Source organism: Schistocerca americana, chromosome 3 (assembly GCF_021461395.2).
Source record: "Schistocerca americana isolate TAMUIC-IGC-003095 chromosome 3, iqSchAmer2.1, whole genome shotgun sequence".
Classification (NCBI taxonomy): Eukaryota; Metazoa; Arthropoda; class Insecta; order Orthoptera; family Acrididae; genus Schistocerca; species Schistocerca americana.
The window spans coordinates 531,392,772-531,420,357 of record NC_060121.1 but is presented as its reverse complement, the minus strand read 5'-3'; the positions used below and the strand labels follow the sequence as shown (position 1 = coordinate 531,420,357).

The 27,586-nt window shown below is 38.6% G+C and overlaps 1 protein-coding gene across 1 annotated transcript in view; it reads left to right on the top strand.

Annotated features, from left to right (window-relative positions):
* LOC124607408 (thioredoxin, mitochondrial-like) overlaps window positions 1-26,582 on the top strand; it is a 63,187-nt gene extending 36,605 nt beyond the window's left edge. Inside the window, exons 2-4 of the mRNA XM_047139733.1 lie at window positions 9,988-10,061; window positions 26,198-26,321; window positions 26,408-26,582. Coding sequence (XP_046995689.1) covers window positions 9,988-10,061; window positions 26,198-26,321; window positions 26,408-26,539 — 330 coding nt within the window. The 3' untranslated portion in view covers window positions 26,540-26,582. The remainder of the gene's footprint in view (window positions 1-9,987; window positions 10,062-26,197; window positions 26,322-26,407) is intronic.
* Window positions 26,583-27,586: the final 1,004 nt, after the last annotated feature.

Below are 27,586 nucleotides of genomic sequence, written 5' to 3'. Positions count from 1 at the left end.
TTCAGTGGATCTGTTCTTTCTAAACCCATTTTGAGCATTAGCCAGTGTTCTATTTTTATTCAGGAAGTTGGCTAGCCTTTCATACATCAGTCTTTCAATTACTTTAGTGAAACCTGACAATAATGACACTGGCCTATAATTATTTACGTCAGCTGTACTGTTCTTTTTGTGAAGTTGCTTTATTATGGAGAGTTCACCCCTGTTCTGAAAGAACTATTAATAATGTCAGTTGTGTGATTATCTATACTGGTAGAACTATGTTTGATTACCTTGTCTGGAATTCCGTCAATACCACAAGACATTTTATTTTTTAGTTTATTAATAGCATTTGTAACTTCATTCTGTTACTGGGTACGGAAACATTGTCTTTTCACAAGTTGGTACTTTTATGTTTTTGTTGTTTGAATTGCACAGACTTTTAATTAGGTTCGGTGCTATGTCCACATAATGTTCATTGAATATATTGGCTACCTGTTGAGCATCTTCTATCGGTTTACCCTCACTTTTAATTTTGAAATTATGGGTCTTGGTTTTACATTTTCCTATGCTATTGTTTCTAACCTTCCAAATCGATTTTGATTTATTGCTTCCATTATTAATGTATGAATCATTGCTTAGCCTTTTTGCTGCCGGTAAAACTTTCCTATAGATCCTTCTATGTTTTCTATAGTATGGTTTTATTGTTGTATTTATTTTAGCATGTTTGCTTAGGTTTCTAAGGGTGGTCGCTGATTTTTCAAGCCCTTGTTTTACCCATGTTTTTGTCCTCTCACTTATGTTAATTCTTTTTAATGGGAAAGCTACATCGTAGCAATATTTATAATCAGTGAGAAAACTGTCATACAAAGGTAGGAACCATTTAACACTGTTTCCGGTACCAGTGTGAAAACTAAGCTCTTACTGGATAGTCATCTGGTTCCAGGTTGTACACACGCTATAAGTGACACAGATTAAAAATTGCACATGAGGGACATTTCTAACATTTATCTGATTCGTCCCCATGTTACGCGCAATTGCATGAGTTGCCGAGGGCGATAATCCTTATAAGATCACTTTGTTGTCCGTCTGTCTGTCTGTCCGACTATTAAAAACCCTTCTTCTAAGGGACGGGTAGACATAACAAAGTTGTAATTTATGCCACATACTAAGGCCTATGGTTCCTTGGTGGTGTAAAAAATTTAAGCTTGTTAGTCAATGCAATCATATATTTTGATAGTCGCAAAACACACTCGTCAGGACCTATAAGGTACTCCCCATTGACCTGGAATCACAAAATTCGTCAAGGTGCAAGATTGTACACTGTAACTAAGGAAAAAATCCGAATACCGTTCATTTGTAATCATCTCACACGAAAAAATTATTTTTTGTCATATTTTATTCATATGTCCGTTTGTTAAGACCCATTTTTCTGAAGAATTCGTAGACATATCAAGTGGAAATTAAGGTCTAAGGTCTCTTTGCGGTGTAAAACATTTAAGCTTCTACGTCAATGGAATCAAAAGACGCGGCCTTTTCTGTAACATTTTGATACTCACTAACACACTCATCAAAAGCTATAGGGTACTTCCCGTTGACCTAGAATTATGAAATTTGTGAAGAAACAAGGTTTTACACCACAAGTAAAGGGAAAAAAATCCGTGGACTGTTAAATTTGTAATTACACCATACGAAAAAACTTTTTGTCATGTTATCCGACTGCCTGTCCATGTGTTAAGACCTCTTTTTCAGGATTTGGTAGACGTATCAGGTTGAAGTGTATGTGACGAACACCGTCCCTTGGTGGTGTAAAGAATTTAAGCTTCTATGTCAATACAGTCAAAAGATACGGCCATTTATGTCACATATTTTGATATCTTGCCAGAATCGGTTTCGATAACAGCTCAAAATCGTCGAAATTCTCAATTCCCAGGATGGATGAAGTATCTACAGGGTGTTTCAAAAAGGTACGGCCAAACTTTCAGGAAACATTCCTCACACACAAATAAAGAAAATATGTTAAGTGGACATGTGTCCGGAAACGCTTAATTTCCATGTTAGAGCTCATTTTAGTTTCGTCAGTAACGTGATCAAATTGTAAATTTTCACAATCAACATGTGTGGTCTGACGAGAATCCGCACGCAATTGTGCAATCACGTCATCAACACAGATTTTCTGTGAACGTTTGGGCAGGCATAGTTGGTGATGTCTTGATTGGGCCCCATGTTCTTCCACCTACGCTCAATGGAGCACGTTATCATGATTTCATACGGAATACTCTACCTGTGCTGCTAGAACATGTGCCTTTACAAGTTCGACACAACATGTGGTTCATGCACGATGGAGCTCCTGCACATTTCAGTCGAAGTGTTCGTACGCTTCTCAACAACAGATTCGGTGACCGATGGATTGGTAGAGGCGGACCAATTCCATGGCCTACACGCTCTCCTGACCTCAACCCTCTTGACTTTCATTTATGGGGGCATTTGAAAGTTCTTGTCTACGCAACCCCGGTACCAAATGTAGAGACTCTTCGTGCTCATATTGTGGACGGCTGTGATACAATACGCCATTCTCCTGGGCGGCATCAGCTCATCGGGGATTCCATGCGACGGAGGGTGGATGCATGTACCCTTGCTAACGGAGGACATTTTGAACATTTCCTGTAACGAAGTGTTTGAAGTCACGCTGGTATGTTCTGTTGCTGTGTGTTTCCATTCCATGATTAATGTGATTTGAAGAGAAGTAATAAAATGAGCTCCAACATGGAAGGTAAGCGTTTCCGGACACATGTCCACATAACATATTTTCTTTCTTTGTCTGTGAGCAATGTTTCCTGAAAGTTTGGCCGTACCTTTTTGTAACACCCTGTATATATATAATAAAGATTTTACGGAATCTTTCACCTGCCACTGCTGCTAAACACAGCAGTTCTTTGCCATAGCACAATTTCACGAAACAGTGTCGCTCGAAACTCTGGTTGAAATTACTTGACAAAACGATCGTGTGTGGGTATGTCGAAGAGAGTGACCGATGGTTAGGCGATATTGCTGCTGTCATAGTCAGCGATATAACATTCGTTCAAGGGGCGTTCATAATTAATAACATCTTCGTCCATTCTCGTGCCATTGATCGTGTAATTCCGCGGAAACTGCAAAGCTGCGTTCGCAGTACTAGACGACGCAGACGCTCCGAATCAAAGACAATATAATAGCTAACCAGGAACCATGAGAACCGCCTGGTACAAGAAACAAATGACCCGAACTTCCCTGAGCGACAGTCATTTGTCATCGAAATTTTCAAGTGTAACGTCATAAAAGAATTATTAACAACAGTACTCCAAGATAAGTCACTATGTCTCGCCCTTTCTTTTCGAAATGTTGTTCACTTCTGAGAGAGGTCCATAAGCATTCTCATGCAGCTACCCAAGAAACTATTAAACGATCGGTAAGCTTCACCGTCAAAAATCTCACGGAATTCAATGAAAAGGTGAAGAACAGCAAACAACCAGTTATTGTGGATTTCTGTGCAACGTAAGTACGAAATAAATTCTAGATGATTATTTTGCAGTCCTGCAAAACGAGATACCGTAAGCGATTTTTCCATGTACTGTCAATATTTTCATTTAGCAATTACAAAATCATGTTTATGATACCGGTACGAACCATGCGTGATTTATTTAAATACTTCTGCAGCGTCCGGCAGGCTATTTATAATTATCAACACATTAATGTTCATTGTTACACCATATCCTTTTCCATCTTGCATACGGTATAAAGATATACGAGCATCCTGTAATAGAACGTGATTATGGAAAAAAAATGAAAATATGGCATTCATGTATATTACAGAGTAATCAGTGTGCTGCTTAAGCGCTGAAACTGTCCAGTGAACAACCTGTATTATCTAATACCAGTATTGGAAAATCGGGTGCACTGGAGAAATTCGCTACCGATGTATAGACGCAATTCTATGATTTTGTTTGAAGATGATTCTTTCGATCTGTAGTGGAGATCTGGGCCATAGACAGCGCCCACAGAAAGCGAAGGTCCAAGTTAGAGGCTCACTCCGACACTAAGTTCCAGTACCAGGAAGTTTGTAGTGTACACTTCGCTACAGAGAGAAATCAGCATCGGTGAAAATAATCTGTAGACCTTGGCCATGAAATTCTTCCTCGCACGCAAAAGGGCATCTGACTCTAAAAGAACAGGATGAATTAGTAACAGAGCTGCTCTGCAAAGGCGAAGATTTGGGCCCAAGTAATATTCGCGCAAACTAAGATGACATTCGGTGCTGTGGTTGATGGAAGCGACTGTAAAGTGGGAAATTCCTTCACGGTCGCTCACATAAGCCATTGTGCAGAGTGTCGACTTGGTTTGCATGTACAGTACTAGTCCCATTATTTAAAAATTAGGAATATTCGATACTAGTCGTCAGCTTTGACCAGTGACGTTGGAAACACGAGGCAAACGTCATAAACAACATGGCGACTACAACGTGATATCAGTGGCGGTTTTTTTAGCATGGGCTGAGCTCAGTGTCACCACAATAAGGTTTGCTGCTTTCACATTCGTTGGCTTCGCCAGCTCTCAACTAAACTATCACCTACCAACCTAACATAGATCTCGGCCTAAGTTACAGATCAGTCTGTCACCACAACAAGGTTTTTTGCTTTCGCATTTGGGATACAGAGGTATGTTTGATTTATTTCGTCAGCTTTGACCAATGACATAGGAAAAATGCGACAAACGACATAAACAATATGGCATCTTTAATGTGATGTTACTGCCGATTATTTCAAACGAGGTAAGGTACAGATCAGTCTGTCAACACAAAATGGTTAAAATGGCTCTGAGCACTATGGGAGCTATGGTCATCAGTCCCCTAGAACTTAGAACTACTTAAACCTAACTAACCTAAGGACATCACACAACACCCAGTCATCACGAGGCAGAGAAAAATCCCTGACCCCACTGGGAATTGAACCCGGGAACCTGGGCGTCTGTCAACACAATCAGGCCTTTTTAGTACCAATTCTTTAGCTTCTACAACAAACAACCAAACTGTAATCTTCAACCAAACCTTGATCTCGGCCAAAGCTGCAGATCACTTTTGCACCACAACCACGTTTTTTTATGCCACATTAGTTGGCTTCACCAACTCACAACCAGATGGTAACCTTCCGATCTAACCTTTGCCTCGACATAAGCTACTGATCAGTATGTCACCACAACCAGTAGATTAGATTAGATTAGTGTTATGCTTCTTTTTTTTCATATTTTTTGGCTTCCCAACTAACAACAAAACTATGAATATATGCACCAAGAGGTGACATAACGGCAGCCATTAACATTACATTACTCGTATTGAACATTCCTCTTCACCCCACACTTGCTGTCTTCGCTAACAACCAACCAAACTGAAAACACACACCAAAAGGTGATGTCACAGCATCCATTGACCAGCGCCGTCTTTAACTTATTGGGGCCATTGGCACATAGGATAATGTATCCCTATGACCTTGATATTTATTTATTTATACGTCAAGTTCCGTAGGACCAAACTGAGGAGCAAATCTCCAAGGTCATGGAACATGTCAGTACATGAAATTACAACATAAAAGTAATAACAGATAAAAATAAAATGTTTATGAACCTGAAAAATGCCAATTCATGAGTTTAAGTAAATGCAGTCAACAATACAACAAGAATCAGCTTAATTTTCCAAAGAACTGCTGGACAGAATAGAAGTGACCCATGAGGAAACTCTTCGGTTTGGATTTGAAAGCGTGTGGATTGCAGCTAAGATTTTTTAATTTGAGTGCTAGCTTATTGAAAATGGATGCAGCAGTATGCTGCACACCTTTCTGCACAAGAGTTAATGAGGTCTGATCCAAGTGCAGGTTTGATTTCTGCTGAGTATTAACTAGGTGAAAGCTGCTTATTCTTGGGAATAAGTTAATATTGTTAACAAGAAATGACAGCAAGGAATATATATACATTGAGAGGCCAATGTCAAAATACCCAGACACGTGAACAGGGGTCGACTAGAGGTTCGTGAACTTACACCACTTATTGCCCTAATTGCCCATTACCGAACCAATTTCCCTTTTAGAATGGGAACAGTTAGAGGGACTTCCTTTAAGCAGGTATACCTGTCAGCTAACTTAAATCTAAATAGTGCACTATTTTGTTAGAATAGACAAAGAAAGTAGATCAGTAAGGTTCTAGATATATTTTTATTTGTTTACAGTCACATTAAATGAGTAGATAATATAATAGAATCCACAGAAGTAACTCTTTTAGCATTCACAGGTTAATGCTTAAAAATCTATGTTGATTGAAGAATACCCTTCTAGATTTGAGAAGAGCAAAATAATTAATCACTTCTTCAAAATCTATGTTTTTGAGCATATCACACTCTATGGACATCAGCAATAAACTGGTTAATCTCTCTTGAAGCATTGTACTACTTAATTCATTATTTATTCTTTTCAATTTGGAGAAGGAGCGTTCCGCAATGCAGTTGGTTACCATCATGCTTAAAAAGATTTTCATTGTGATTTCTACGTATGGAAATGTGTCTTCAATTTTGTTTTCTTTCGAAAGTGATATATTTCCGATATACTATTAGTTTCTCCATTTTTACTATAAACAATTTTCAAGTATTCTGTTACATGCAAACATTCTGTTTCCAATTATTGCTCATCAGAGTCTTCATAATAAATTTCAGCAAATTCTTTGCAACTTTGTTTCAGCTCTTCAGAATTCAGAGTTTTCAAGCGATAAAATAAACCAAAACGTTGACTAGTGTTCTCACACAAATATAATCGCTGGTTTAGAGGAATGCTCAGGGTATCAATTATCCAATTATGGGAAGAAAAGTTTCTTTTTTGAATTTCTCTTTTCCATTTAGTTGGACTGATGATGCAGAGCCACCAAAAAAACTACTGTGGTGTGAGTTCCTACGTTTTGTTCTTTGAGATAGGTCCTTGTAATCTTTAGCAAATGATTTGAAATCATCAAATTTAGTTAGTTGCAACGTGCATTGTAATTGTTTCTTTCTGAAGATAATTACTTGTTTTGTCAATTCTTTCCAATATAGAGCTCCAAATTTCCATTAGTATAATAAATTATAACTTTCCCATTTTTGTGGACAGACTAAGGGCTTCGTCTCTAGTTTCTCTTGCCTGCTCAATATTTTCTGCGATGGGCATCAAAGTTTTTATAATTTGTTGATGACCGTCATGCAAGGCATTACTGCATCAGCTTGGGCTGACCATCTGGCTTGTAAAAGACTTTTAACAACTTTTTTTGAACCTAAATCTCTGTCAATATATTCCATCAGTGGGTAGAGCTTGACAAAAAGTTGTACACTTTCTGAATCAATTCAAAAAACTTTGTTGCCTCTGATACACACCCAGCAGCTTGGACACCTAGCAAGTTTAGTGAATGTCCCACACATGGTACAAAGGTGGCAGATTCACATTTCTCTTTGATTCTTGCTTTTAGACCAGTATACTTCCCCAGCATATTTGAAACATTGTCATAGTTTTGTCCTCTGCAATCCTTTTTGGGAATATCATGAGTCTCTAAAACATTCAAGATTGTTTTCACTAAATACTCAGTACTGCAACGCTCCTGAAGCATTCTTAGCACATAGCAGCATTTACTTACTTTTCAAAACTCCTAGATACTTCTCTCATCTCAAGTGCTCACGCATATGCCTAAAAGTTTTGTGTATGGAGCTTGAGCAACAGCATAGTTCCCTAAATCAGCTTTTATTCTGCTCTGTCTTTATTTATAATATTACTGAAACTCATCCACACCATTTTCCCCCTTATTTATAACCAAAGTGTATCCCTAAATTATTTTTCTGCCTCACTTGTTGTCTTTGAGACATTCTGCTGTAGATCAACCTAATGCGTCCTCTTATATAAATGCTTGTAGTAAGGTGACTTTTATGATTTTCCTCTTGTAAAATCAGTTCTCCCATTGTTGGCTGATAGCGCATTTTCATATTTAGAAATGAAAAACACAAACTTTTGAATGTTCTACAGTAGGCCCTATATATTTTTTTTGTGAACTAGTTTTGAGTATGGTAATCAGAGACAGTTGCGTGCCACTCAGTGCTTTTGGAAAATAGATATTGTGGCCTAACAGTGTGTTGAATAACTTCCACACTAAAGTTTTGATAATGAATCCATAGTATTGGAAGAAAGTATAATGAACTAAATGTTGGCCAGTGCACAAGGATTATACGTGCTACACCTGAACTGAAATTAATGATGTAAGTTACAACTATACCACTGTCTATATATGTATGGATGTAGAGAATAGCCCATAACTGCACTGAGTGAACTGTGATATTTGCTCATGGGACAATTATTAGTAACACATTATTTGTTCTTAAGCAACTGCGTAATGTGCTAATATTAACAAAAGTATTAAAGCAGTTGTAATAGCACTTCACTGTACCCCAGTCAACATATTCAGTTGCAATATTGAATAAAATTGCAGAAAGGCATGGAAGATATTAATCATTGCAACAAAGATAAGATCAGATATTGTGACACTGTCATTAACATTTCAATAACATCCAAGTAGATGAAACTGGTTGCTTGGGATGCTGATAGTAAATTATTGTACCATTCCATATTGCAGTTTGCTACTCTTGGTGGCATGGCACCATAGTTTAATAAGATAAATGGTATTCAAGCAGGATGAATTATCCAGAATGAATTTCCATGGTGCAGCAGTGTGTGCACTGATCTGAAACTTCCTGGCAGATTAATACTCTGTGCCAGAGCAGGACTCAAACCTGGGAGCTTTTACAGACAAGGGCTCTATCGACAAAGCTATCCAAGTACAACATATGACCTGCCCTCACAGCTTTTCTTCCACCAGTACCTTATCTCTTAGCTTCCAAACTTCAGAGAAGATGTCCTGCATATCTTACTAAACCAAGTCTTGCAACACCCTTTCTTCCGAGGGTACTAGACCTACAAGGTATGCAGAACTTCCGTGAAGTTTGTAATATATAACATGAGGTACTGGTGGAAGTAAAGCTTGATGGTGGGTTGTTGCACTCACTTCAGCGGTACATATACTAAAACTGGAATGATACAGAGAAGATTAGCGCCAGCACAGTAGCTCAGCTTGTTCAGTCAGAGGGTTAGCTGCCCTCTGCAATAAAAAACTAAGTGAACAGATCAGTGATGAACTTGAACAGGTGTCAAATGCAACAAACAACATTGAATCAAATGAGTTTAAAAAAAAGGTTGGTAGAACACTTGCCTGCAAAAGGCAAAGGACCCGGCTTCAAGTGCTTGTCTGGCACAAAGTTTTGACTTGCCAGGAAGTCTCAAAATGAATTACCTTTTTTTCAAGGTTCCAGTCAGTGAAAACAGAACCCTTATAGGATCAATTTGTTGTCTGTCTGTGTGTCTGTCTGACTGCGAAAAACCCTTTTTTTCCATAGAGTGAAAACTTTATGGTCAGGCAGGTGAAACATGACTGGATATCTTCTTCCATCTTAAGCAAACTTCTAACCTCCTTATACCTGGTACTGTATAGCGAGTTACCATTATGGGAGCAGAACTACATCTATGTTTTGTAAACCACTGCAAAAGCTTTGGAGCATGTGCAGATCCAAGGATGAGGGAAGGGTCATGAGGTCCCAGTCACTGAGTGAACTGTGATGAGCTCATGAGACAAAAACGTTTTAGTAAAGGTGTTTATATTTTTACAAACCATATATCTAATTCCAAATTTCTCTGCTAACTTTCAAAGAATAAAGCAGCATGAAAAATAGGTATCTCCAAAATGGCAATAAACTATAGAAAATCACAGCTATGTTTAATGCAACATACTTTTCAGTTCCTTTCCCATGTGGATGGGCTTGCAGCCTGACCACCTGCAGGGAACATTCCAGCCCAGTAAAGCTGCCCATTCATAGGATGATGGTACTTGCTAGTGGCAATAAATGAGATGCAGTTCTTGTGTTTACAGGTAGGTCTGACAAACCACAAGAAGTTTAGTGAGGCAAGACAGGAAGTGAAAGACCCTACTGTAAGTATTAAACAGTAAGTAAAGAACAACAGACTTCTCGAATTTAGGTGAACACGTCTGAAAGAAACAGCATTCTGCTCATCACATTTAGTTAACTGAATAGCCATAGTCCACAGACCTCTGTCCATGCCATTTAAATGGCAGAAGCAGCAGTTAGATGTATTGTGAAACTTGCACCACAAGGATCTTACAGAAATTATTTTCGGAAACTTAATATCATGATAGTACTGAGTTTATGTATTTATAGTTGCCTGGTCTGTACTAAGGAAAACATAAATCAGTTTAATCTTGGCTACTGTGCACATCAGAATAGCACAAGAAAGGCACATGCAACTGACATGCCATACACTGGACTACCGGAAGATCCACAGCAATTATAAACATCTTGCATCACATTTTTAACAAAGTCCAATCAAGTCCTGATATAGTGCGTATGGAAGGGAAAAAAAAGGATTGAAAAATGAGTTAAAAGTAAATAACAATAAACTGCATAAGAATTTCATGACAAAAGGTTTATTTTTTATGTTGATAAGCTATCTAAAATAATAAAATGAAATATTGTACAAACACAATGCTAAAACACATCAGTATTTAATATGGATGTAGGTCTAATGTGTAAAAGTGTAATGTGCAAGTGTAATTTATTACTGTAACAATTAATTAATTATTGAAAATATGGTAATGTAATTATAAAGTCCAATTTATTAACATGAAGTATGGTATATCTGTAATTATAGTTGAATGTAAACATTGATGAGATCAATTACATGGAAAATGTTCAGAGGTGAATAAATCAGTTCTATTCTTATCAATCTTCATTCATATTTAAGGGTAATCAAACTCTAATAGCCAAACAGAGCTAAATGAAGCAAAATGGGTGGAGCAAGTTAATGTGAGAAGTGTGCAAGAGATTCAAAAGTAAAATATCTTCTGATATGACCAAAACTCCTAATAATTTTTCATCATGCATAGCCAGTAAGCATATCAAAATACATATTCATTCACTCAGTGACCACACTGGCACCAAAACCAAAGATGACAGAGAGGCCAAAACACTAAATTCAGACTTCCAAAATTGTTTTGCTGTGGAAAATCGTAAAACAAATGTTTTCCTCCATTCATCAAGTGCTTGAATACTGAAATGGCAGACATTGAGAAGCAATCGTAGAATAGAAGATCAACTGAAATCACTCAACAGCAGAAATGACTCTGGACTGTTTGAGATACCCATAAGACTCTACAGGGATTATACATTTATCCAAGATTTTTGGATTGACAAAGAATATCAAGCTATTGGAAAAAAGCACAGGTCGTTTCCAATTTCAAGAATGGTCGTCAGACAGACGCATGAAATTATAGGCTTATACTGCTAACATCAATCTGATGTGAAATTATTCAATATGCTTTCTGCTAATTACAACATATTGAAAGAATGAAAATGTGCTCTATAAAAATGAACATGGATTCCATAAGCAGAGATCTTGCGAAATGCAGCTCATGCAAATATATGTGAAATCTGTAGTGCCACAAAGGCGCCCAGATCGATGTCCCACTCCTTGACCTCCAGAAGGCATTTGATACAATTCCACACTGTTGTTTACTGAACTAACTATGAGTTTAATGAGTATTGAACAAGATTTGTTGCTGGATTCAAGATTTCATCACCACACAGTTCTTAATGGGAGAAGAAATTGACAGATGTAAAAGTAATTTGGGGAGTACCCTAAGGAAAGGTGATAGGGACCTTGTTCAGAGCATATGCAAGTGTTCTAGTGGATAACATTAGTAGTTCCATATGGCTGTTGCGAGATGATGCTATTTTCAATAGGAAAGTTGCGTGCCAGAAGACTGTAGTGAAATTCAAGAAGAGCTGCAGAGGAGTGATAACTGGTAGCAGGACTGGCAGTTGTCACTGAGGTTAAATAAATGTAATATACTGCACACAAAGAGGCAATGAGACCCACAGGTGTTTGATTAAGCTTTTGGTGATAAAACTCTGGAAACAGTAACATCCATAAAGATGTCTAGGATAAATCATCTAGAGCAACCTCAAGTGGAATGACCACACAAAACAAATAATAGGAAAATCATATGCCAAGCTTCGGTTCATTGGGATAATGCCAAGGAAATGTAATTTATTCATGAAAAAGTGATTTATAAAACACCTGTAAGACTGATTATTGAGTATTGCTCACAGTTGTGGCCATTTATCATGTGCTACGGTACACTGCAAATTTGCACTAAAATTATGACATTCTCTTTGAATGTGAGCCAGAAATGGCACTAAAATCACACCATTTCTCTGCCAATGCAAATGAAATGGATGAAAGCATATTTTGTTGCACTCTCTTCATGACAACTAGAAACCAGTGTGAAGTACCAAAATGACAGTCAACCACACTATGTTCAACTTATGCTCTGTTGTGACATTATCCTTTTCGGCACTATGAGTGCTAAGTTGCTTGCAGCATCAGGTCAGCATTTTTCTTTATTTATTTATTTTTTTTTTTTTTTTTAAAGTGCATGTAATGTACGGCGCAAGTGTAGAATATGAGGGATTTTCGAATCCGTGGGAGAATGGTCAAGTGTGCTGAGTGGTAATTCATCATCTCAGGTTTGATTCGCATTACTACTATACCAAAATTTTAAGCATGGCTGAAGCAGCATTTATGATGAAGATTACTACTATACTTTATTTTCTTTTCATTTTATTTCATGCCTCACAGTTTTTTACTTTTAATTATAAAATTTACATCTATTTAAACAGTTTAATGTTGTTGTTGTTGTTGTGGTCTTCAGTCCAGAGACTGGTTTGATGCAGCTCTCCATGCTACTCTATTCTGTGCAAGCTTCTTCATCTCCCAGTACCTACTGCAACCTACACCCTTCTGTATCTGTTTAGTGTATTCATCTCTTGGTCTTCCTCTACGAGTTTTACCCTCCACACTGCCCTCCAATGCTAAATCTGTGATCCCTTTACGCCTCAGAACATGTCCTACCAACCAGTTCCTTCTTCTTGTCAAGTTGTGCCACAAACTACAAACTCCTCTTCTCCCCAATTCTATTCAATACCTCCTCATTAGTTATGTGATCTACCCATCTAATCTTCAGCATTCTTCTGTAGCACCACATTTCAAAAGCTTCTATTCTCTTTTTGTCCAAACTATTTATCATCCATGTTTCACTTCAGTACATGGCTACACTCCAGAAAAATACTTTCAGAAACGACTTCCTGATACTTAAATCTATACTCGATGTTAACAAATTTCTCTTCTTATGTACATACATAAAATTAACATATTCAACTGAGTTAGGATTACTGCCCTTGTAAGCTAAGAGGCTATAGGCCACCTACAATGTAGCAGATTGGTAAAATTTTGCATGAGTCGCTACCGATTGGTCATCAGTCTGGGATACTTATTTTGTATTAATATGAGAGAGAGAGAGAGAGAGAGAGAGAGAGAGAGAGAGAGAGAGAGAGAGAGAGAGAGAGAGACAAGATTCAAAGACGAGTGTCATATTTGTCACAAGTTAGTGGGGTAAGCGTGAGAGCTTTACTGAGAGGCTTAACAAAAACTCCAGTGGTACACACTACAAGAGACTCTGACTCCATTCACAAACCTGTTTGTTATTTATCATGTGCAAAAGAATTTATTTACTTTGTGTGGTTTCGAATTAGAAGCTTTAAGGTCTAAAAACATCATTGTCGTCATCGTCATCCTCTTCAGTCTCAAGACTGGTTTGCTGCAGTCTTCCATGTTAATGTGCCCTGTGCAAGCCTCTTCATCTCTGAATGACTGCAACAACCTACATCCATTTGAATCTGCTTACTGTAGTCAAGCCTTGGACACCATTTTTAATTTTTACCACTCACATTGCCCTCCTTTACCAAATTAACTACTCCTTGATGTTTCAGTTTGTGTCCTGTCAACCAATTCCTTTGTTTAATCAAGCTGTCCCATAAATTTATTTTCTGCCCAGTTCAATGCTGTGCCTCCTCATTAGTTATCCAATCTCCACACTGTATCATCAGCATTCTCCTGTTACATCATATTCAAAAATTTCCATTCATTTCTTGCTGCACTGTTTATTGTCCACTTTTCACTTGTGTACAAGGCTATAATCCAGACAAATATCTACAGAAAAGACTTTCTATAAAATTTACGAAGGTTGTTGGGTTGTTTAATAAATAACACTCCCCCCCCCCCCCCCCCCCCCAATACACACATACAAACACACACAAACAAACAAACACACACACACACACACACACACACACACACACACACACACACACACACACAGAGAGAGAGAGAGAGAGAGAGAGAGAGAGAGAGAGAGAGAGAGGGAGGGAGAGGGGGGAGAGGGAGAGAGAGAGAGAGAGAGAGACCACCAAAATTGTATATATGCAAGACATTCATAACAAGCACTGTGCTATAGTTGAATCTTTGCTGCAGAAAAAGAAACCATGATGAACATCCATAGATGTTTGTGTGTAGTAATGGTAATGATGCATGTGATAGGAGTACTGTTGGGCAATGGGTAAAGAGAATTAAAATATCAAGATGGGCAGAAACTGTGTTCCAAGATAGTCAATGTTCAGGACGTCCTGTCACAACCACTGCTCCTGATTAGGTGTGATGCGATTATTTGTGCAGACCAGCGTATCTCAGCTCAACAACTGGCTTTACAACTATAGGTGAACATTGGAGGCATGTGTGCAATGATTGAGACTCTTGGATGTTCAAAAGCATTCTCAATGTGGGTTCCATGAAGTCTCACAACACACCACAAATTCAAAGAGTAGCCTAGCCCTTTCATCTGAAGTGTTGGAACACTTTGAGCCAATGGAAAGGCCTTTTTGTCATGGACTGTTCCAGGTGACAAAAACTGGATACCTTACTTTGAACCAGACACAAAAAGGTTGTCACTGGAATGGTGCCACTCACAATCACCAGAAAGGAAGAAATTGGAGGCAGCTCTCTCTGCTGGCAAAGTCATGATGACTGTCTTTTGGGATACTAATTCTCGTGGATGTGTTTGCCAAAAGGGTCAACTATTTCTTCAAAGGCATTTGTGTAGGGACTGGACATACCCCAGAACAGTTGCAATATTGTTAGTCTCACAAGAATCCAAACAAAATTTTACTCTAATACAGAAATGCAAGCCCACTCAAAAGTTTCAGAACTCAGGGAAACGTTGTCAAATTGAGATGGTCATCACTGCCTCATCCATCCTGTACCCCAGACCTGGCAGTCTTGGACTTCATCTGGAGCAATGTCTGGATTGGTGGATTGGAAGGAACAATCCAACACCCTGGCCAACCCGCTCTCCCCAGACATTACGCCCCTTGACTCTTTTTCTGGGGCTATATCAAGGACAGGTTCTTCATCACACCAGTTTCTGACGTCGCCGAACTGAAGGCTAGAATACAAGCTGCTGTGGGTACTGTGACAGAACACATTTTATGAAACACCTGGTGGGAAATGGAATACCGCCTCAACATTCTGTAACGGCAACAAATGTGACTTATTATGTCAAATAGTTATTCTGTTACACATTTTTTATAATCATGGCAAGACTTTGTGCTCCCCTGTACAGTGTTGATGTAAGGCTGTAGAATATGTCAGAAGGGAAGACAGAAGGAAGGAATACTAGGGTTTAATGCCCAGTCAGTAACAATGTCATACAGAGCACAAGTTTGGGGTGTTTCAAGGATAGGCAAGAAAATCAGCCATCCCTTTCATAGGACCCATCCCAGCATCCGATGGAGCAATTTAGGGAAATCATGAAAAACCTAAATATGGATGGCTGGACATAAATCTGAAACTACCAAATGGAAGTCCAGTGTGCTAACCACTGTGCCACTTCTTTGTAAAATGTGTTGGAGACTATGTAAAAAAAGACTGTACATGTAAAATAAAAGTTGACTGATATTGTCATCAAATTCTAACTCTCATGGATGAATGTGTACTGAGGAAAAAATTGTGGGGTATTATTTATTGAATAACTCTCATATAATCAGTGTTAACAAATGTGTCTTTTTTTTAGAAGCATTTTTCTTGCCTTTATCAGTCTGCATTTTACATCCTCTCTCCTTTGGCCATTGCATTACTCTGTTGCCTAAATAGCAAAACACATCTATTACTTTTAGTGTTTCATTTGCTAACCTAATTCCCTCAGCACCACCTAAGTTACTTCATTCCATTATCCTTGTTTTACTTTTTTGTCATTCATTTATAACCTCTTTTCAATGCACTATCCATGCTGTTCCACTGGTCTTAGAATGTCATTTTTCTACCTCAAAAACCGAGCGAGGTGGCGCAGTGGTTAGACACTGGACTCGCATTCGGAAGGACGACGGTTCAATCCCGCGTCCGGCCATCCTGATTTAGGTTTTCCGTGATTTCCCTAAATCACTCCAGGCAAATGCCGGGATGGTTCCTCTGAAAGGGCACGGCCGACTTCCTTCCCCATCCTTCCCTAATCCGATGAGACCGATGACCACGCTGTCTGGTCTCCTTCCCTAAACAAACCAACCAACCATCTACCTCAAAAGTTTTAATTTCTTATCCTTGAACTTTACTTCCCTTTTCAAAATTCTCATTGGTTCCATTAACTGCTTGCTCAGTTTGCAAATTGAATAATGTTTTGGATAGGTTACAGCCCTGTTTAACTTTCTTCTCCACTACTGCACCCCTTTTATGTCCTTCAACTTTAATAACTACTGTCTTGTTTTTGTACAAGTTGTAGATAAGTTTCACTCCATGTATTTTATTTCTGCTACCTTTAAATGGGATGACTGACCTTGTAACATCAGCCAGTTGGGCCTTGTTGTGCTGCTGCTGCCGCCATGAACAGCTGAAAGCAAGGGCAAACTACTGCTGTTACTTTCCCCAAGGGCATGAAGCTCCACTTTATCATTAAATGATGATGGCATCTTCTTGGGTAAAATATTTCATATGGCATCCCCTTGGGTAAAATATTCTGGAGGTAAGATAGTCCCCTATTTGGATCTCTGGGCAGAGACTACTCAGGCCGACGTCATCATCAGGTAAAACAAAACTGACATTCCATGAGTTGAAGCATGGAATGCTATTTGTGTGGCAAGATGAATAGAACTTCTTGTCACATGAGAATAGGGTATATTTATAAAATGAAATAGAACTAATGCAGCAGAAAATATAAATGTGGGTAAGCTTCTATGAGCAGCATGCGAACATATTATTGTAACCAAGACAGACACAAAGTCAACAGCTACTACAGTAGTACAGCTTTACATGCCAATTAGCTACACAGATGGGAAGAGACTGAAAGAATGTATGATGTGATGAAAGAAATTATTCACATAGTTAAGGAAGAGGGAAACTTAATTTTGATGGGTGATAGGAATTCAGGAGTAGGAAGAAGAGAAAAAATAGTAGGGGAATATGGACTACGTGAAAGGACTAAAAGAGGAAACAATCTAGTAGAATTTTGCATGGAGCATAATTTAATCATCGCTAACACTTGGTTCAAGAATAATGAAGGAAGAGTGTATACATGGAAGAGACCTGGAGACACTGGAAGGTCCACTCAGACGGAGATTTTGGAGCCAGATTTAAACTGTAAGACTTTTCCATTCTGGGCAGATGTAGACTCTAACCATAATTCGTTGGTTATGAGCTGTTGATTAAAACTGAAGAACTTGCAAAAAGGTAAGAAATTAAGGACATGGGACCTGAATAAGAGTGCAATAAGCAATGACTGACTGACACAAGAGAAAGAAGACAGTAGAAGAAAAATAGGTAGCTCTGAGAGATAAAATAATGAAGACAGGTAATATTCTGGAGGTAAAATAGTCCCCCATTCAGATGTCCGGGTGGGGACTACTCAGGGGGATGTTGTTATCAGGAGAAAGAAAACATGCGTTCTACGGATCGGAGTGTGGAATGTCAGATCCCTTAATCGGGCAGGTAGGTTAGAAAATTTAAAAAGGGAAATGGATAGGTTAAAGTTAGATATAGTGGGAATTAGTCAAGTTTGGTGGCAGGAGGAACAAAACTTCTGGTCAGGTGAATACAGGGTTACAAATACAAAATGAAATATGGGTAATGCAGGAGTAGGTTTAATAATGAATTTAAAATAGGACTGCGGGTAAGCTACTGCAAACAGCATAGTGAACATATTATTGTGGCCAAGATAGACACGAAGCCCACGCCTACCACAGTAGTACAAGTTTACATGCCACCTAGCTCTGCAGATGTGGAGGAATTGATGAAATTGTATGATGAGGTAAAAGAAATTATTCAGATAGTGAAGGGAGACAAAAATTTAATGGTCTTGGGTGACTGGAATTTGATAGTAGGAAAAGGAAGAGAAGGAAATGTAGTAGGTGAATATCGAATGGGGGTAAGAAAAGAAAGAGGAAGCCACCTGGTAGAATTTTGCACAGAGCATAACTTAATCATAGCTAACACTTGGCTCAAGAATCATGAAAGAAGGTTGTATACGTGGAAGAGGCCTGCATATACTCAAAGGTTTCAGATAGATTATATAATGGTAAGACAGAGATTTAGGAACCAGGTTTCAAATTGTAAGGCATTTCCGGGGGCAGATGTGGACTCGGACCACAATCTATGGTTATGAACTGTACATTAAAACTGAAAAAAACTGCAAAGAGGTGGGAAATTAAGGAGATGGGACCTGGATAAACTTAAAGAACAAGAGATTGTAGAGAGTTTCAGGGAGAGCAAAAGGGAACGATTGACAGGAATGGGAGAAAGAAATACAGTAGAAGAAGAATGGGTTGCTTTGAGGGACGAAATAGTTAAGGCAGCAGAGGATCACGTAGGTAAAAAGACAAAGGCTAGTGGAAATCCTTGGGTAACAGAAGATATAATGAATTTAATTGATCAAAGGAGAAAATATAAAAATGCAGTAAATGAAGCAGCAAAAACGAATACAAACGTCTCAAAAATGAGATCGACAGAAAGTGCAAAATGGCTAAGCAGGAATGGCTAGAGGACAAATGTAAGGAAGTAGAGGCATATCTCACTAGGGGTAAGATAGATACTGCCTACAGGAAAATTAAAGAGACTTTTGGAGAAACGAGAACCACTTGTATGAATATAAACAGCTCAGATGGAAACCCATTTCTAAGCAAAGAAGGGAAAGCAGAAAGGTGGAAGGAGTATACAGAGGGTCTATACATGGGCGATGTTCTTGAGGACAATATTATGGAAATAGAAGAGGACGTAGATGAAGATGAAATGGGAAATATGATACTGCATGACGAGTTTGACAGAGCACTGAAAGACCTAAGTCGAAACAAGACCCTGGGAGTATACAACATTCCATTAGAACTACTGATAGCCTTGGGAGGGCCAGCCCTGACAAAACTCTACCATCTGGTGAGCAAGATGTATGATACAGACGAAACCCCTCAGGTTTCAAGAAGAATATAATAATTACAATCCCAAAGAAAGCAGGTGTTGACAGATGTGAAAATTACCGAACTATCAATTTAATAAGTCATGGTTGCAAAATACTAACGCGAATCATTTATAGACGAATGGAAAAACTTGTAGAATCCGACTAAACACCTTTTTCCAAAGCTGTTTCACAGAGGAAGACCGCACTGCAGTTCCTTCTCTAAATCCTCGCACAAACGAAAAAATGGCTGACATCGAAATAAGTGTCCAAGGAATAGAAAAGCAACTGGAATCACTCAACAGAGGAAAGTCCACTGGACCTGACGGGATACCAATTCGATTCTACACAGAGTACGGAAAGAACTTGCCCCCCTTCTAACAGCCGTTTACCGCAAGTCTCTAGAGGAACGGAAGGTTACAAATGATTGGAAAAGAGCACAGGTAGTCCCAGTCTTCAAGAAGGGTCGTCGAGCAGATGCGCAAAACTATAGACCTATATCTCTGACGTCGATCTGTTGTAGAATTTTAGAACATGTTTTTTGCTCGAGTATCATGTCGTTTTTGGAAACCCAGAATCTACTATGTAGGAATCAACATGGATTCCGGAAACAGTGATCGTGTGAGACCCAACTCGCTTTATTTGTTCATGAGACCCAGAAAATATTAGATACAGGCTCCCAGGTAGATGCTATTTTTCTTGACTTCAGGAAGGCGTTCGATACAGTTCCACACTGTTGCCTGATAAACAAAGTAAGAGCCTATGGAATATCAGAACAGCTGTGTGGCTGGATTGAAGAGTTTTTAGCAAACAGAACACAGCATGTTGTTATCAATGGAGAGACGTCTACAGACGTTAAAGTAGCCTCTGGCGTGCCACAGGGGAGTGTTATGGGACCATTGCTTTTCACAATATATATAAATGACCTAGTAGATAGTGTCGGAAGTCCCATGCGGCTTTTTGTGGATGATGCTGTAGTATACAGAGAAGTTGCAGCATTAGAAAATTGTAGCGAAATGCAGGAAGATCTGCAGCGGATAGGCACTTGGTGCAGGGAGTGGCAACTGACCCTTAACATAGACAAATGTAATGTATTGCAAATACATAGAAAGAAGGATCCTTTATTGTATGATTATATGATAGCGGAACAAACACTGGTAGCAGTTACTTCTGTAAAATATCTGGGAGTATGCATGCGGAACGATTTGAAGTGAAACGATCACATAAAATTAATTGTTGGTAAGGCGGGTACCAGGTTGAGATTCTTTGGGAGAGTCCTTAGAAAATGTAGTCCATCAACAAAGGAGGTGGCTTACAAAACACTCGTTCGACCTATACTTGAGTATTGTTCATCAGTGTGGGATCCGTACCAGATCGGGTTGACGGAGGAGATAGAGAAGATCCAAAGAAGAGTGGCGCGTTTCGTCACAGGGTTATTTGGTAACCGTGATAGCGTTACGGAGATGTTTAACAAACTCAAGTGGCAGACTCTGCAAGAGAGGTGCTCTGCATCGCAGTGTAGCTTGCTCGCCAGGTTTCGAGAGGGTGCGTTTCTGGATGAGGTATCAAATATATTGCTTCCCCCTACTTATACCTCCCGAAGAGATCACAAACGTAAAATTAGAGGGATTAGAGCGCGCACGGAGGCTTTCAGACAGTCGTTCTTCTTGCGAACCATACGCGACTGGAACAGGAAAGGGAGGTAATGACAGTGGCACGTAAAGTGCCCTCCGCCACACACCGTTGGGTGGCTTGCAGAGTATAAATGTAGATGTAGATGTAGATGAAGATCAATTTGGATTCTGTAGAAATGTTGGAATACACGAGGCAATACTGACCCTACGACTTATGTTAGAAGATAGATTAAGGAAAGGCAAACCTACATTTCTAGCATTTGTAGACTTGGAGAAAGCTTTTGACAATGTTGACTGGAATACTCTCTTTCAAATTCTGAGGGTGGCAGGGGTCAAATACAGGGAGCGAAAGGCTATTTACAATTTGTACAGAAACCAGATGGCAGTTATAAGAATCTAGGGGCACGAAAGGGAAACAGTGGTTGGGAAGGGAGTGAGACAGGGTTGTAGCCTATCCCGGATGTTATTGAATCTGTATATTGAGCAAGAAGTAAAGGAAACAAAGGAAAAGTTCAGAGTAGATATTAAAATCCATGGAGAAGAAATAAAAACTTTGAGGTTTGCCGATGACATTGTAATTCTGTCAGAGACAACAACGGACTTGGAAGAGCAGTTGAACGTAATGGACAGTGTCTTGAAGGGAGGGTATAAGATGAACATCAACAAAGGCAAAACGAGGATAATGGAATGAAGTCGAGTTAAGTCGGGTGATGCTGAGGGAATTAGATTGGGAAGTGAGACACTTAAAGTAGTAAATGAGTTTTGCTATTTGGGGAGCAAAATAACTGATGATGGTCGAAGTGGAGAGGATATAAAATGTAGACTGGCAATGGCAAGGAAAGCGTTTTTGAAGAAGAGAAATTTGTTAACATCGAGTATAGATTTAAGTGTTGAGAATACATTCCTGAAAGTATTTGTATGGAGCGTAGCCATGTATGGAAGTGAAACATGGACGATAAATAGTTTGGACAAGAAGAGAATAGAAGCTTTTGAAATGTGGTGCTACAGAAGAATGCTGAAGATTAGATGGGTAGATCACATAACTTATGAAGAGGTACTGAATAGAATTGGGGAGAAGAGAAATTTGTGGCACAACTTAACTAGAAGAAGAGATTGGTTGGTAGGACATGTTCTGAGGCATCAAAGGATCACCAATTTAGTGTTGGAGGGCAGCGTGGAGGGTAAAAATCGTAGAGGGAGACCAAGAGATGAATACACTAAGCAGATTCAGAAGGATGTAGGTTGCAGTAGGTACTGGGAGATGAAAAATCTTGCACAGGATAGAGTAGTATGGAGAGCTGCATCAAACCAGTCTCTAGACTGAAGACCACAACAACAACAACAACAGGTAAAAAGAAAAGATCTAGTAGAAATCCTTGGATGTTACAAGTGATATTGAATTTAATCGACAACAGGAGAAAATGTAAAAATGAAGCAGGCAAAAGGGAATACAAATATCTAAAAAATGAAATTGATAAGAAATGCAAAATGGCTAAGCAGGAGAGGCTAGAGGATGAATGTAGGTCTATAGAAACATCTTTAACTTAGGGAAAGATTGATACTGCCACAGGAAAAGCAAAGAGGCCTTTGGAGAAAAGATAAGCAGCTGTATGAATATCAACAGCTCATTTGGAAAACCAGTACTAAGAAAAGAGGGAAAGCTGAAAAAAGTACTATACATGGGAAATGAACTTGAAGGCAATATTATAGAAAGGTCAGAGAACATAGAAAAAGATGACATATGACGATACTGCAAGAAGAATTTGACAGAGCACTGAAAGACCTAAGTTGAAACAAGGCCTCTGGAGTAGACAACTTTCGCCATGGCAAAACTATCCACTTGGTGTGCAAGATATAAGTAACAGGGAAAATATCCTCATACTTCTATAAGAATGTAATAATTCCAATTACAAAGAAATCAGGCGCTGACATTGAATATTATCAAACTATTAGCTTAGGCAATACTGGCCTGTGTGTGAGGGGGGGCTTGCCTGATGACCTGATAGAAGAAAATGGAATTATTGAAGAAGGCATAGGGGATCCAGTATTAGAGCCAAAATTTAAAAGAGCTCTGGAAGGCTTGAGGTAAAATAAAACTGAATGGATAGATAATATTTTACCAGAATTTCTGTAATCATTGGAGGAAGTGGCAACCAAATGACTATTCAAGTTAGTGATTACAATCTATGAGACTAGTCATGTACCAATCAGACTTTCGGAAAAATATCATCCCCAAAATTCTGAAGATAGTAGGGGCAGAGATATGTGAAAATTATCACACAATTGGTTTTACATCTCATGCATCCAAGGTGCTGACAGGAGTAATATACAGAAGAGTGGAAAAGGAAACTGAGGGTGTGTTAGGTGACAATCAGTTTGGCTTTAGGAAAGGCACCGGAGAGGCTTGATATGGAAGTGCTTGATAATGGAAGCAACATCCAAGAAAAATCAAGATACATTCATAGGATTTCTCAATCTAGAAAAAGCATTTGACTATGTAAACTGATGGAAGACGTTTGATATTCAGAGAAAAATAAGTGTAAGCTATAGAGAAAGATGGGCGATGTACCATATGTACAAGAACCAAGAGGGAACAATAAGACTGGAAGAGCAAGAACAAAGTGCTCAGATTAGAAAATGTATAAGACAGGGGTTCAGTCTTTTGCCCCTACTATTCAATCTGTACATTGAAGAAGCAATGATCATATTTAAAGGAAGGTGCAAGAGTGCTATCAAAATTTAGGAAGAAATGATATCAATGATGAGATTGACTGGTGACATTGTTATCCTCAGTGAAAGTGAACTATAATTGCAGGACCCATTGAATGGAATGCTCAGTCTTCTGGGTACAGAATTTGGACTGAGGATGAACCAGAAAAAGACAGAAGTAATGAGAAGGATCAGAAATGATAATAGTGAGAAACTTAACATCAAAATTGATGGTCACAATGATTAAAGAATTCTGATACCTTGAAAGTTAAATAACGTGACAGGCAAAGCAAGGAGGGCATAGAAAGCAGGCTAGTACAGCAAAGGGGCAATTCTGTCTAAAAGAAATGTACTCATGGAAAACAAGGGCCTTAATCTGAGAAGAATTCTCAGAGAATGTACATTTGGAACACAGTATTGTATGATAATGAATCACGGACTGCAAAAAAAATCAGAAAGGAAGAGAATCAATGTGTTTGAGATGTGGTGCTATGGAAGGGTGTTGAAAAATTAGGTGGACTAAAGGGATATGAAATAAGGAGATTTTCCACAGAATCAGTGAAGAAGGGAACATATGGCAAACAGTGACAAGAAGAGAAGACAGAATGATAGGACATACCTCCTGACAATGTCACAAAAATTTCATAACTATATAAACACAATCACTATCTTTTGGCAAAACATTCACACATAGTTTCATAAATCACAGCGTAATGTAAAGTGGGAGCGGGAGATTTCCTGAGATCAATCAAAAATTTGTGAACTATGCCTGCTTACAGATTTGTACATTTTCTTAAATTATTGAGCACAGATATTTTATTTTGTTCACAGCAGCATAAAGCCTTCCTGAAGTAGTGGTCAGGAGCCTACCATGGACCTAAAATGGGAAGAGAGAATGTGACTTATGTTTGTTTTGCAGTGAATGAAGAAATAGCCTACATCAAATGACTTTATGTACAGGTCTCTACTAGTCAATATCCAGTACATGTTTTGGCTTCCTTCAAACTGCTCATGGGCATGTCTGTCTGGCAGTTTATCAACGTGTTGACTCCATTTGAATGTATCTGTACTTCAATCATTATGACCATCTATGTCTGTGGTGTAAGGTTATTATTTCTTACCCGAAACTGCATAATAGAAATCTTTGTGAGATTATCACTGATAACTGTGTATCACTTATAGGCCTAGTCAACTATTATCTGAGTAGTGTCTGCTAGGGATGAGTTTGGACCCTTGATTAGTACACTTATGTCATTAACAAATGTTACAGTATTTGGACTGCCCTTTAAAATCATAGAAAAATCATTTATGTAGATTATAAATGTGAGCAAGCATAGTATCAATCTCTGTGGCACTCCACATTTTATGTTCCCCCTCCTGAAGTTATTTTCATGGTCAAGGTAGTCTGTTAATGAGCTCTTCTGCTTTCCATTGCGAAGATAAGGTCCAGTCTGTGCAAGAGGGGTGCTATTACTGACATAACATTTGAGTTCGCTAAGTGGAATTTTGTGAACAGTACGAAGGCTTTGACAAGGTCACATAATATACCAATAGGATAGCACTTCATTTGTTAGGTATTGTATACCTTTCTGCATGGAGAACCCTTTATGAAAGATAACAGACGCAGTTAACATGTTCAACTACCAGTTAAATTAGTCAATATTTTGTCACAGGCCACTTTCTTTAATACTTTTGAGAAGGTGGCATGGATGGATATAGTTCTGTCATTAGATGTGGTTTGCTTATCTTCAGTTTTGTAGATGATTTATTACAAAGGTAGTTTAAGGGCAATCTTATCAAGTTAGCACAAGATTTTAATACTCTGCTGACTGAAACACCATTACAGCCAACAAAGCTAATACTTTTTAAACGGAGTTGTAAGGTCCATAGTGGCCATGTGGACAAGGTAGATATATTCCTGTATTGTGATTGCACTATATGGTTCAATACCTGTTCATCAATGCAGTGTGTGGCCACCTTTTGTATCCGCTGGTTCCAAACACTCATCGCTGAAATGGCAGCAGGCCCTGCCTGATCCAAAGTGTCAGTCAGACCACCATTCTACCCAGTTCAGATTGACTCACGTACTACGATTTAATATTGCACCATTGGCAATGGCAGTGGCACTTGTTTCATTGTATTTACTTTGTTTGATAGCTTTTTACTGAAAATGATGTCGGTGTATCTAGTTACATAAAAGGGCATATCAGTCAGCTAACATGTGTATACTATCTCCCTACAAGCTTTCTGGTAGGCTGTGCTTCACTGTCTCCGAGCTTTTATATTTAGGACATTTCCTATGGGTATTGCAATATTCCCAAAAGTTAGTCTATTTCAAAAGCATAAATAAAATTCATAAAGTCATATACAATGTCAAACATATTTTGTATGTTTAGATGGTGCAAACCCTGTGAAAAACTTACACCACGAATTGAATCAGTTATAGCAGAGAAGAAGGGCAAAATACTGCTCGCTAAAGTGGATGTTGATGAAAACACTGATCTTGCCATGGACTACGAGGTAATACTGCTTTCTCTCTCTTTTTTAAATGCAGGTAGTCATGTTTGAAGCAGAATACAGTTCTGACCTTTTTCTTTCACTTTTAGGTAGGCAGTATACCATCCCTCATAGCCATTGAAAATGGGAAGGTAAAAGAAAGGCTAGATGGGCTACAAAACACTGAGAAATTAAGAAGTTTTGTTGATAAAATCTGTAAGACAGAAAAGGCTGATGAATGAAAAATTAACGAGAATTATATATTCCATTGCAAGGCTTGACCTTTTAGAAGAACTTCTAGATAAATCCATGTATAAGTAATTATTAAAAAGCATTATTCAAAACATGATACCTTTTCTCTACTACTTTAAAGTGTAGCAATACATCACCTACATAGGTAAATAAACAGTAAAATAAATATTTTTTTACACAAAAAGGAGAATATTAGTTGATAGGTTAAAGTCTGAATACAATATTCAAATTAACCTGAATGACTTCTATGACAGTGATATAACAATGTGATCCAATATATGCTACTTATTAGTGTATGTTGTTTCACTATTTTCCCACCTACTATCAAATAAATTTTCGAATGGTTCCAGTTCCTTCCTGAAACTAAAAAAGTCATAGACACAGCAGAAATATGTTTATACATAGCCTGAATGAAGAAACTGAGGCACCCAGAAGACATGGTCGGATGCAGTATAACTTGACACAAGTACACACCATCAACAGGCATGTAAATGATTAGAATTGCAATTCTCTGAGCCAGGTAGAAAGGGCACCAGAGTGCATTAGTGTTGTTTGTGTTTAGTATTGTTACTAGGTCTGTAGGGTATGTAAGGGGCGTGAACAGTATCATATGCTGAGTGAGTAATCACCAAGTGATCAGTGAGTAATCACCAAGTGATCAGTGACACAGAGATGCTATGTATTAAAGTGAGGCAGCGTTATCAGCGTCACAAAGAATTTGAAATGGGCTTCATTGTAGGTCTTCATTTTGCTGGTTGGTCAAATTATACAATACTCACATTTGTTGGGTACTCAGATGTGACATGCACACCCATTGCCAAGCTTCCATGCCATTCAACTACGTCTGACCACCCTAAGGAAGGATCGTTGTGTGTACGCCAAGCACACCATACCCCTTCAGATCTGTGCCTGCCATCTGAGAACAAGTTCTGGATTCTTCAGATGAACTGCATCACATTGTGTTCAGTGATGAACCACAGTTCTGCAATACCCTGGATGACCATTGTCAGCAAATATGGCAGCAGACTGGGCAGAGG